Source organism: Pseudopodoces humilis, chromosome 2 (assembly GCF_049639895.1).
Source record: "Pseudopodoces humilis isolate 2021_Gansu_Grassland_sample_001 chromosome 2, ASM4963989v1, whole genome shotgun sequence".
Classification (NCBI taxonomy): Eukaryota; Metazoa; Chordata; class Aves; order Passeriformes; family Paridae; genus Pseudopodoces; species Pseudopodoces humilis.
The window spans coordinates 3,962,218-3,974,931 of NC_142201.1; the positions used below are offsets into that span (position 1 = coordinate 3,962,218).

Below are 12,714 nucleotides of genomic sequence, written 5' to 3' on the forward strand. Positions count from 1 at the left end.
CGGCCACAGCCTCCGCTCCGGCGGGGCCGCGATGGGAGCGGCTCCCCCGAGGCTGCCGGACCGCGGAGCCCCGGGCAGCCGCCGGCTCCCCGCTCCGCCGCTCGCCCTTTCAGGCTTGATGAAACTTTTCTCCCCCCCGTGCCGGTCCGCTCCGTTAGCGGGGCTGCGGGCAGGGCAGAGCCGAGCCGGGAAGTTTCTCCGTGGCCGCTGTGTCGGAGCAACTTTCCCCGCACGGAGCTCCGAGCGCTCCGGCTGCCCGGGGGCCGTGCGGGAGAAACGCGAGGAGGAGCTCGCTTCGGGGGAGGGGGAGATGGAGCCGGGGCGTGGGTAAGCCGCTCCCTTCTTCTTCCTCCTCCTCCTCCTCCTCCTCCTCCCCCCCGCTCCCCGGCTGCTCCCGTCTGGCAGCCAGGCGGCCGCTGCCTCCGGCCGGAGCCGCCGCACTTGGGAAGCGACTCCCGGCCCCGGCGCTGCCGCCGGGATGGGGACGCCGCTGGCGGCTCCCGGATTGCTGCTGCTGCTGCTGCTGCTCCTGGCCGGCACGGCGGGGCTCTGCCGAGCTCTGTTCTCCCTCCCGCTCCGCGTGTCCCACCCCGCCGCCCCCGCCGGCTCCCCGCCCGCCCCGGTGCTGCTGCGGCCGGCGAGCGGCAGCCGGCAGCAGGATGCCCCCGGGGCTGCGGACGGCTTGGCCTTGGCCTCGGATCCCGGCGGCACCCTCAACTTTTTAGCCATGGTGGAGAACCTCCAGGGCGACTCCGGCCGCGGTTACTACCTGGAGATGCTGATCGGGACCCCTCCGCAGGCGGTAGGAGCGGGCCGGGGGCTGCGGGCCGGGGGCGCTGGGGGCACGGGGAGGAGGGGACCAAACTTATCCTGGGTGGGAGCGACTCTGCAGCCCCCCCTGCTCCAAAGCAACTTTGTCCCGGTGCTCGGAGCTGGCGCCTCCTCCCTTCCCCTTCTCCCCCTCCCTTCCCGGGAGACGGTGCCGGTGCCCGGCGCGGGGGAGCGGCGGCAGAGCTGAGACTTTCCGCGGGCCGGCAGGGAGGGGAGGAAGGAGAAGATCATCCCCCGGTGCCCTGTCCTGCCCCTGCTCGGGAAATCTCCGATCTGGCCCCCAGGCTTTCTTTTAGGCTGTGTCACGGCGCTTGGATCCGAAGCTCTGCCGGTAGAACTGACCGTGTTTTAGAGACAGAGGCTGCTTTTTTTATTATTCTTTGCTTTTTTAAGCTGCTCTGCATCGTGATTGGGTGCTTTGGTAGATCTTCCCAGTGCTCCCGGGAGAATCACTCGGCATCTTCCTGCTAAACTAAGTGATGGCTGGGCATAACCAGCCCCTTCTGTCGGGAATCCATGAGTTGCTCATTAACGGGGCAAAGAAAGTGTGTGTTCTGAATATTGTTTTCAGATAAACCGTGTCGCCTTGAATCTTCCCTCTCCGTCTCCACCAGCGTGGCTGAAGTTTGTTTCGGGTTGGTTTTTTGGTTTTTTTGCCGTGTAGTCGCTCTTTCATGTGTGTCATGAGATCCCAGGAGGAGCGCTGCTGGTGGGGATGACTAGTCAGCTGAGTGGGGATTAATTTCCTGAGAGCCCTCGGGGCTTTCCTTCAAAACTTTGTGTTTGCTTCAGGAGTTTAGGTTCTTTGGTTCCCAGTGTAGACAGAAGAAAAAAAAAAAATCTCTATTCTTCTGGTTAACTCCCCTACGTAATAAAAAGCCAATGAATGCCAAAATGCGCAGCCAATGGGGAGTGTTCAGCCATCATTGCATTTCTGGACGTCTCTGAGCTCTTTCTTTCTTTCTTTCTTTTTTTGCCCCTCAAATGTAAGAGGATTGGCCACATCATCTCTCTAATCAAAAGGTATCACACTGGGATCAATACATGCATTGAGAAAGGCTGGCATTGTTTTCTGATCAATAAATAGAGATTTAAAAAAGAAAAAAAAAAAAATCTTAACTAGGTCTGACGTATCAAGGTGTGGCCCAGCAGCCACAGAGGCCATGAAATAATTTTTTCCTCCGTGTTGAGTGATGCATATTTGACTAGTTCTGTTAGTGTGGTGTGGTGTGTGCTTCATAACTCCAGGGAACATTCAGACATTCAATATTGGCTTCTGCCAGAATCAAGGCACCAGATTTGATTGGACTAATCACCCAATTCAGCATGTCTTAGATGAAAAAAAAAATAATTTCAGGTAGGAAAAGTGACTATCAAGCTTATTATCTCCTTACATGTCTAGGGGGATTCTGGAAGAAATGGAGATGGAAAAATGTGACAGGCCTTTAATAATATGACTGGAGGTCTAAGAGGGAGAAATGTGCTGCCCTCAGTACACCCAGAGGCTTCTCTTATGCTTAACAGCTCGTATCACTTGTATTACAGGTGATGGAGGGTTTCAGCTAGACTTTCCTCTGATTTTTATTTTTTCCACGTGAAAAAAAAAACATGCTTTGAATCTGATTGCAAAACTTTTACTATTTTGAATTAGTTCTGACTTCTTGCAAAGTTAATTATTTTAAAGACTACCAGTGGTTTAGCACATGTGAGGTTTTATTCACAAGTAGACCCACTGAGGTTGTACGTAAGGTTATAAATGCTTCTATTTCCCAAATCAGATCTTGGTGTGTAATGACTCAGTGGAGTACAGTTAGAATTTATTCTATACTTTTGATGAGGATGAATTTGTTATCTCGTTCCTTGCCTGAAACCTGAAGACTTAAAGATCACAAATGTTACTTGCTGTTTTCCTGCTTTGCAAGGAGTAGTATAAAGCTACAAAGCTGCTACTGTTGGTACTTGAATGTTTCACATGCTGCTACTAAAAGCAAGTGTCTGGATAGTGCCAAGCGTTGGATTGTGTTAAGCTCCTTGGCCAAGTCGCTGCTGGAGTTGGGAGTGGGCTGTGCATGATGGTGTAGAAAAGGAAAATTTAAATGCTCCTCCCAACCTGACTTGCTTCACGTCAGAACCTGCGCTGCAAAGCGATGCTTGGACACCTTCCTTTGCTCTTGCACCAATCCAGCTTGGGGCTTCCCAGCTCCCTGCCTCAGCCAGGCCTGTTCCCAGGCCAGCCCAGGGAGCAGGAGTGCTGCCCTGACATTTTGCCAAGGAGGAAGGAGGATGCTGGCGGCGAAGAGTGGCGGCGCAGCGCGGCTGCGCTCCCGGAGCAGAAGGGTGGATGGCACGGCTGCTGCTCTGCACAGGAGCAGGGAGGGGATGGGGAGATGCTCTCAGGGCAGGGGTGGACCACGACCAGGCAGCAGGCTGTGAGAAGAGGAACCAGATTTGATGTCGTGGTTACAGTAGTGTTGGTGCCCATGACTTCGGGAGCGTGTGCGTCAAGTGTTGGAAGCTGCTGTGCCAGAATGGGGAATGAACATTTGTGAAAGGCTTCTGCACTACAGGGCTCGCTTTACTGCTCAGCTGCATTTTTAGAAATTTTCCTTTTTTTAATTTCTGTTCTTGGAAGGAAGCTACTATGACAGAATTTCATTTTTCAGGTCATTTGAGGCATACTTTTTGGCTTTCGTTCCAGTTCTGATTTGTCATATAGCAGATAAACACAGCACAGAGCTGCGATTCACAATGGCAGTTCTGAAACACTTGTTCTGACGGTACAAAAATAGAGCAGCTGTGTGAAGTCAAAAATTATTTTATTTCCAAGACAGGAAACTTCAGTGCAGTCAATCCAGTTTTGCAAAGTGTTTGCAGCCAAAGCATTTCTGATCATTTCCAGTTTTATGATACAGTATCCTTCCTAATCCTATCAAATCTCCAGACCAGCTACCAGGTTGGTGTCAAGTGTTATTACCCCCACTAATTCTTATTCATTCACATTTAAACCTACTTTAGAATTATGTGAAAGGTGAAAACAGTCTAATGTATTGAAGGGTGTGATGTATTTGTCCCTCGTTTCATGGATGCATTATTTTGTGTCCTACTCCTGATGGATTATGTGCTTTATACCTTTCTGTACAGGTGCACTTCTTCCAATTTCAGATTTAAATAAGAGGTGGCAAGAGCCCAATATGAATTGTGTGCAGTGTTCTTAGCTATTTCTTTAAATAATCCAGTGGAATTCCTTTGCTCTATCTTTTATTATTTTGCCTACCCTGAGATTATAAGCACTGTGAGAAATTGAATCGAAGATCATTTAGGGTTTTTTGCTATCTTCACTGCAGTTCTCTTCATATTAATTTTGTTTCTCCTACAAGCTTTTGACCAAAAGAATAGTCAAACTCTTAAAAAAACCTCATGTTTTTCACAGCTTTCTTGAAGTCCATCTGGACTGCATTAAATGTTTGCAGGGACAGTACCACTGCCTCATTTTGTACGAGGTGGTGGCAGTCCTGCTGATCCCACTGCATTTCCAAGCTATGTTTTCACTGGGAACAGGTAAATGTTATTCCTGATTAATGACAGAAGGATCCAGCCTGTGCTCTGAATGTCACAGCTCCTTCCTTCCAGTGTCACTTTTTCATTCTGTTCATGAAGAGGCTTTTATATCTGCTGTTTATCCTAATGGCAGTTTGTTCTGTGCATGGGGTGAGCAAAAACCCCCTCTATGAACTTGCTCCCAAGTTTTCAGGTCAGTGTGGATGTTGGGTCTCACGGCCTCTGCTGCAAAACACAAACTTCAGCTCCCACATAATTGGTGGGAGGTTATCTCCCCTTCCATTTCTTCCAGCTATTAAAGGAAGGAATGATAAAGAAGGATATGTATTAAATACCTCTAGTGTGTCATGGACTCAGAATTTACGGCTTCGTGTTTTGAAAGTGATGTACACACACATTAACAAGTTCTGACCTTGCAGCAATTTTTCCATAATTGGTGGTAGCTCTCATTCCCTGAGTGTTGGAAGGAATGAAGATGTGAGGAAAGATTCAACCACTCTTGTAATCTGATTTCTGGCACTGTGCTATTCCCCAACAAGCTCAGCTCTGCTTTCTTAATTTTGCTGAAAAGGGGCTCACTGTCTTCCTAGATACAAGGACTTTTAAAATGTGATCTTTCTTTGTTCAAATATCAGAAGGCAGGTTCCATCTCAAGCCTCTCTTTCTGTTTTTTTGCGGTTTTTTTGTTTAGTAATTACTAAGGTCTTTTCTATTTATTTTTGAGTTCTTTATGACAGCTGAAAAAACAAAAGGCTGAGAAGCAAAGACAAGTTCTGTGGTGCATTGGAGTGTTTTGAGATGGCAGCATCAAAATCCCTCCAGATCTGCCTAGTGGAAATAGCAATGAAATGCAAAATATTCCTGTTTTTAAATGGTGATTTGAATCGATTTTGGTTGTTGTTGGATACCTGCAAAATAAAAAGGACGAGGACCTGGCATTTGTAATTCAGGACTAATACAGTGAAGTGAATGGCTGTGGCCTGGCAGGCTGTGATGTTTTTGACCCAAGACAAGCAAGCAAACATACCAGGTTTGGGTTGACCAAAAAGTCCCTGCCCTTACAAATTAGCATTCTGGCACCTTCTTCCATCCAAAATTAGCCCTGGCAAAAGGGACTTTGTGGAGGTAGTAGAGCCTGTACTATAGAAATAACCCAAAATACGAGCGCAAATTGCACTGAATGGAAGAGGCTCACTGTGGTCATTCCTCAGGACGTGCTTCTCTCCCAGAGTCAGGGATTAGAGCCCCACCAACTGTTCCTTTAAAGGTGCTTTCTCCTCTTCAGAGAAGTGATGAAAGCTTTATTAGCCAGGGTCTCTGGTTGTAGCAATCCTGAATTCAGATCCTGGTGGGTTGGGGCAGAAGAGGAGGAGTGGGGAGGAGGGGTTGTGAGGAGCAGGGGTGGTAGAAATAGGTGTCAGAATCACATTTTTTATCACTCTGTGTTTCATTCCTTATCAAGGAAAAAGCATCAGTTAAATCTGGAAAGAGGAAAGTAGAGGGCGAGCAAATAACTGTTCTGCCTGAATGAAGTGTAAATTAGTTGGGATTTGGTGTAGAAATGAGATGAAAATGAAACAGTGAACAAAAGAAAGCCCGTGTGGAATTTCCATGTGTTTGGTTCATTTGGATTATTAAGGAAGAAATCTTTCTCTTCTTGTTTGGGTTTTGGTTTTGTTTTTTTTTTTCTCCTTATTCCCCCCTTCTCTGACTAGAGGACTGTGAGCTCTAGGGATTGCATCTGGCAAGACAGATTTAAAAGCTACTACACCTTGCAGGGGTCTTCATTTTCCTGAAGAGCACTTACGACTTCGAGTATGTAAGGACACCTTAGCTATTACACCGCCTCCACATTTTATTACCTTTGAAATTTCCTCACTCAGTGTAAGTGAAAGGAGTGTGACCTGAAGTGTTGTCTGGTCACTGTCAAGTACAGGTCTGTTTGAGAAAGGAAGCTGGTACAATGGCTCTCACATGTGCCTCGCCAGTGTGAGGCGGACAGACCTCGCTCCCCCTTTTCCTACTGGCTGTAAAATACAGATTTAATCCTACAAACAACTTGTGTAAATAAGTGAAGGAACTTGTTGCTTCTATTTCAGCATAGATTAGGGCTTGAGATCAAATCTTCAAAGTAAAGGAGGCAGCTCTCAGTTGCCTTAAAAAGGGAAGTGTTTTTTCCTGCTATTGACAGGCCTGTCCTACATCTTGCTGCTTTCCAGCCTGGGCTTGCTCTGTAGGTCCAAGCTGATGAAGCAAACACAGAATGTGTTCTGAGGTCAATTTTACACCTGAATTTGTATCCATCAGCTCAGTGCCCTTCAAAGCACTTAAAGTAGCCCCATACTAGATAGATTTTATTTTCCTTTCTGTTCGTGCCCCCATCACAGCCCGCCGCGCGACTGGATGGCGGTGTTATGGAACTGGGCTGGCAGGACCCGGCTCACCCGGGCTGCTAACAGCCTAGCTGAGAGGAGAACCTCAGCCTGAGCAACCCACCATGCTTTTCCCTCGACTTGAAACGCTCAGGATGCTCCTCCACCGCTGGCGGCTCCCGAGGGATCCCGAGTGTGCACCAACCCCACAGCGCTGGTTTGGCTGCGGTGGCACCTCCGTGCGCGGCACAGCGAGGGATGCAGCAGCCTGGGATCACCTGAGAGCCTCACCAAGGAGTTCTGAAAACTTCTCCCCCTTAGGGTGAAAGCTTGCCCACGGCAGCTGCTGCTGCCCACGGGCCCAGCCTGCCCAGCAGCCTTCCTCCAGGCGTGGCTTTCCGATGGACTTTCGGCCGTGCACGTCCGAGAGCGGCCACGTAGCAAAGTCAGCCCTGGAGCCTTCAGAAACCTCGGGCCAGAGTCAATATTTGCTCCCTCTTCTGCCAAAGGCTGATAAAATAGCACCTTCTCCCCACTGTTCTCACTCCTCCCTCGGGGTTCTTCCCTCATTCTTCGTGTACCTGTCTTTCCTACTGCTCTCGCTGCCTTTTTTATGTCTGAGAGTATTTTATTGGGGATGAATGTTCTAGACTTTCAATTTGGTTTTTTTTAAGAGTCCTTCTCCAACAGACGAAACCTGTGGGGTATCAAGGGGAGGGAATTTGAGGAAAGCAAGCTAGGTGGGGGAAAAAGATCTTATTTGAGTGAAAATTACAATTCACTGAATACAATTAATGTGTCATAATTAGGCCCTTTTGAAGGGAATCTGTTAAGACAGTAATTGCACTCTGCAATGCTTTTTTCCCTCGCCGCTGCTTACTAATAATTTGATATTGTGAAAAACAAATTACTTGTGGATTTTGTCCTCTTTGCTCAGCTTGCAAGTACTAAAATTATTTGATTTTATTTAGCTTAATGGTTGGCTTATTTTTGTACCTATTTACTAGCAAAAACTGCTGTTAAACTAGATTGCATGTGTTCAGGGAAAATGCTGGTCTCACATCCCAGTCTGGTCTTATTTTAAAAGAGAAAAGGTATTAATGCTGCAGTAACACTTGGTAAGCCTCTCCTCTCTAAAGACAGGGAAGAATCCATCCTTAGGGATCCAAAACTCCAGAACTGGCAGTTTTGCTTTAAAGAAAAAGACATGACAACTCGAAAGTCACCTTTCCACTTGAGGGAGGGATTAAAGGCCAGCTTCTGCCATTTGACGGGGGAAAATAATTGGATGCTTTTGGCAGCCATCTCTCAGATAATTCCTTGATATTTGTGAGTGGATCTGCCTGTGAGAGTGGCTCTTAGAAGAGCACCTTGGAGCCCACCTAATGCTCAGGCTCAGGTCAAGGCCAGATGTGAGAATTTTTTCACCACCCAGGCTCTTTCTGCTTCCTACTTTTCTTCCATAAGAAGCTTTATGCCAGAGAAGATCAGGATTTGGGGTTTCTACAGGAACAAAAGGCTTACCTGCTTTGTCATCATATGGAAGCTTGGGTCCTGCATGTGCCAATTTGAAAATTTTCTTGCAGCGCTCAGGAAGAAAAGAATTTGAAGAATGCCACTGGCAGCAATAGATTTGGCATAGAAAATAAAATAGTGGTGTGTTTTGTTTTGACTGCAGGATTTGGATGTGTTCTCAAAATTGTGACTTTGTGAAATCTTGAGGGAGGTTTTTTCCCTCACTTTTTTTTTCCTATGTAAATGGAAACTTTACTTCCAAAATTCCATGGTGATACCTGTTGATACAGAAACCTTGACTGTCAGTATCTGCAGTATAAGAATTTAACAGCTGTGGCACCTTTTTAGGGCCAGGTTGGTTGGAGCTTTTAGCAACCTGGTCTAGTGGAAGGTTCCCTGCCTGTGGCAGGGGGTTGGAACGAGGTGATTTTTAAGGTCCCTCCCAACCCAAACCATTCCATGGCTCTGTGATTCAAGCCAGAGCACACGACACCAGCTTGAGCTCTTCAGGGCACTTCAGCACTGCTGTGCTGCTTAAGCATGGTTTGGAAAGGCTGTGCCTTTATTCACTGTGCTGCCTGGCACATGTCTGCTACAGGAAAGATTGAAGTGTGAGGCGTGTCAGAAAATGATTCATCAATCCTACCTTTTCGGTGACTAAAGAGATTTTTATCTAATTCATTCATTTTTCTTCTCAGCAACTCTCAGGTTGCAAATAAGACAGAGGAGTTCAAAGGTGGTCACACTTCCCAAAAGTCTGGGAGCTGCTGGAGCAATGTAACATCTGATGCAGTCACAGTGCTTCAGCTTAACTGTCAGAGAATAATCTTCTCATTACTTCTCAGGAGCAAAGTCCTTCAGGGAATAACACAAACATCTCACATGATCCAAAGTGCCAGATTTTTGCGTTTGAACCGCTGAGATAAACAGTGTGGGGGATGGGGAAAGTTCACAAAATTTCTCAGGGGCTGTGGTTATTGAAAGCTGCTGTGTGCTACATGTTCCAGCTAAAATTAACTTTCATTTGCACTCTGCTGAGCCTTTGGGTTTGCCCTGAATGACCTTTGGTCATAGGCAAGTGACCAGATGCCAGTGGTACTACCTGCAGCTTTTTGTCCAGGTTTGGGAGCTTTTCTCTGTGGCAGGTGTGCACAACAGCATTTGCTGTTGCCAGTGGGAAAAATTCCACAATTCCAGTGCCCTGAGCACTGTCAGCTCCACTGGTATGAATAGAATGGTTTGGGTCGAAAAGGACCTTCAAGCCCATCCAGTTCCAGCTCCCATCACCCATCCACCATCACACAGAGGGATGTAACCCCTGGCCAGAGTAGAAGGAAGCTCATTCCTACACTGGAGTTGTTGCTGTGTGGAGGAATGGATTGCAGGGAGCTGTCTGACGTCTGCTGCTATGGTGTGTCCTGGCAGACTTTATCAACCTGAGAGCATAACAAAGCCCTTTAACTTCCTGCCCTACAAACTCAATCTGGTATCTGGAAATGAAGCTGTGTTCCTGCATGCCTCCGTGTTCTCCTGTGTAATCAAGATTTTTATAGTGGAACTTGGTTAACAATTGTAATGATGTATGAGCCACGGGCAAAGCTGGTTCATTTCCCAGAGCTGCTGCCTCTCCAGTATTAGCCAGGGGAAAGAGTAAAGTATGAATGTTTGAGAAGGAGAGAGAGAAATAAACTACTCCAATAGCAGGGGAGGAACAGTGCTGCTTTCAAAAAAGAGAATTTTTTTTTTTTAGAAGCGTGTCTTATTTCACTTGAGAATCAAAACTGCCTTTTAAATTGTCCTGCCAAATTTTTTAAGTAAAAACATTAGAACAAATATGAATAAAAAGCTTGATTCTTATTTTTAATTAATCAAATACATCATTATGCCACTGCTTAACAGGTTGGGGTTTTTTTGCCTTTTCTTTTTTTCCCCCCAGTCAAATAGTCCTCCCTGCTAATATGGAGCATAAAGCTGTTTTCCATTTGTGCCTTTGAACTCCCCTGTATAATTCCAAGGAACACCCATGATGACAATCAAACTCTGCTTGGCAATATCCTAAATAGGTCAGGTGCAATGGGGAGCAAAAGCCTCCCATCTGTTGTATTCCCTTTATTAATTGCCAGGGAAATAAAACCACTGGAGTTACATCACCTTGTTTGTGCTCTGAGACCTGGGACTGCCTGTGCACATTCCTGTGGCCACCAAAGATGGCCCAAGAGCAGAGGGAAGCTGCCTGACCCTACACCATTTCCCCAGAGGTGTGGCACAACTTTTCCATCAGGAAACACGATCAGAATAACCAATTTCCAGTCTTTGTGCCTGACATGGATGAACTGGTGGGTTCTGTCCTGATATTTCCCTCCTTCCCTTCCCTCCCCTGCACTGGCAGATCCAGTCTTGTCCCTTTACCATCCTACCAGCCCAGTAGGTGTGTGAAAGTGTGGGATGGTGGCTGTTTCTGGGCAGAAAGGGAGGAAAGAGGTGGGAGCTGCTATGACAGGTGAGGAAGAGGTGGTTCAAGGTAGTTGAGAGGGTGGGATTGGCCTTTTCAGCTCCTCAGGCTGACACAACCCAGATCTCGTGTTAAATAAAACCTGGCAGTGCTGCAAATGGGGCCTGAGGAACAAGTCATGGCATTTTTATAGCAGAGGATGGTGCCTTGAGGTACAGGGAGTTCATAGCTGGCTTGCCAAGGTGTGGGCTTGTTTATCTACCTCTCCAAATCCAGCTATCCCGGCTAATCCAGGGATCTCACTGGGGGAACATGGGAATGTCTGGGCTTTCCTGGCCCCCAGGAGGGACAGGCTGCTTTCAGAGCCCTGAACTTGTCTTAAGCAGCAAGCTGGGTCTTGCCATGGCATCATATCCATTGACTTCCATGTTTTGGGCAGGTTGGTCACTGATGTGGTGTGTGGATAGAGAAAACTCAGGGAAAACTCACACACTTTGGGTTTGTTACAGCGTTTTAGGAGAACAGACTGGAAAAAGTCTCCAGGCATCCAGTGTCCTTGAAGAGAAGCACTAAGAAAACGTAAGGAGGAATTCCTGAAAGCGGGAAGTCAGAAGGATGCTCTAATGAGTGGTGGCCCACGGAGTGGGTTTGGAAGTGCTGCTGGGAAGAGCTCGCTCCGGGGAGAAGGGAAAGACTTGATGAGTCAGGAGTGTCCTGCTTTCACCTCTCCTCCTCACAGCTCTCCAGGCTTTGAAAAACCTTTGCTAACAAACACTCATCTCCAAAACTAACATTTTGATAGAGGAAGGGGAAAAAAAAACTTGGAAAGAATTTGTGTCACTACAAGAGTGAGGTTAAGCAGGGAGGAGAGGTAAGAGATCAGACCTGGCATGCAGCCTTCTGAAAAATCTGATTTTTCTCACTGCAAGTTTCATTTTCTTTCTATTTACCTCTGAAATACAGACTTTTTTTCAAAGTTATTCACTGCCTTCAAATCATAGAATTATAGAAGGTCTTGGGTTGGAAGACAAATTCAATATCATCCAGTTCCAGCCCAGCCATGGCAGGGACAAATTCCACTGTCCCAGGTTGCTCCAAACCCCATCCAACCTGGCCTTGGGCACTTCCAGGGATCCAGGGGCATCCAAAACTTCTCTGGGCCAGGGCATCCCCACCCTCACAGGGAAGAAGTTTTCCCTAATATCCCACCTAAACCTACTCTCTTTCAATTTGAAACCATTCCCTATGTTCCTTTTAGTCTCCCTAAAAACCAAACCAAAACAAACCAAAACAAAAACCTTCTAAAGTATTGAAGGAGCAGCTTTGGCACTTGGTTTCACATCTCCAGTGTAATTGAAATCCGGGATCTTATTTAAAATTGAGTTTAAAGTTCAGATCTTGGGTGTGAGGGAGACTTTTGGAAGAAGGTAGGAACACAGGGGTGGGACTGAAGCTCTCCTGCAGGGCTCCTGCCTGCTGCTGAAGGACAAGGGGGCTGTGGTGTTTTTGGCAGAAGGGAGATCACCGAAAAAATAGCGGTGCTCATGAGGCTAGGGACACCTCCTAGCCTAAGCACAAGAACATTAGGAATGGGCTTCCTTTCCCTGATGAATTTTATTATTTCCAGATGGCACAGTAAACATGGGCAGTGACTCACCTACAGGGGGAGGAAGGTTTAAAGATTAGTCACTTCAAGCCTTCTTGAGTTTGCTGGCATGGCTTGGCTCTGTACATGTGTACAAAACTGTTTTGGTCCCACTGCAGTTGGAGGGTTGTTGATTTAATTTCAAAACAAGCTTTTTTTTTTTTGTACTGTAGGACTTCTGAAGCTAGATACAGAAGAAGAGTTAAAAATGCCCTTTTTTATATATATTTTTTTTTATTTGACAGCAGTTTTGCAGAGTCTAATGAGCGATAGAGGAAAAGAAAAGAATGACCTGACAAAATAAATTGGAAGCTAATTTTGGAGAGCAAAAGCCTCGGAAA

At 46.8% G+C, this 12,714-nt stretch overlaps 1 protein-coding gene across 2 annotated transcripts in view; it reads left to right on the top strand.

Annotated features, from left to right (window-relative positions):
* Positions 1 to 419: 419 nt before the first annotated feature.
* Positions 420 to 12,714, top strand: part of BACE2 (beta-secretase 2) — a 50,785-nt gene continuing 38,490 nt past the window's right edge. Inside the window, exon 1 of one of the 2 annotated variants that reach the window (XM_005526618.3) lies at positions 420 to 802. In XM_005526618.3, coding sequence (XP_005526675.1) covers positions 479 to 802 — 324 coding nt within the window. In that variant the 5' untranslated portion in view covers positions 420 to 478. The remainder of the gene's footprint in view (positions 803 to 12,714) is intronic. The other variant, XM_088051571.1, reaches the window with a different exon arrangement.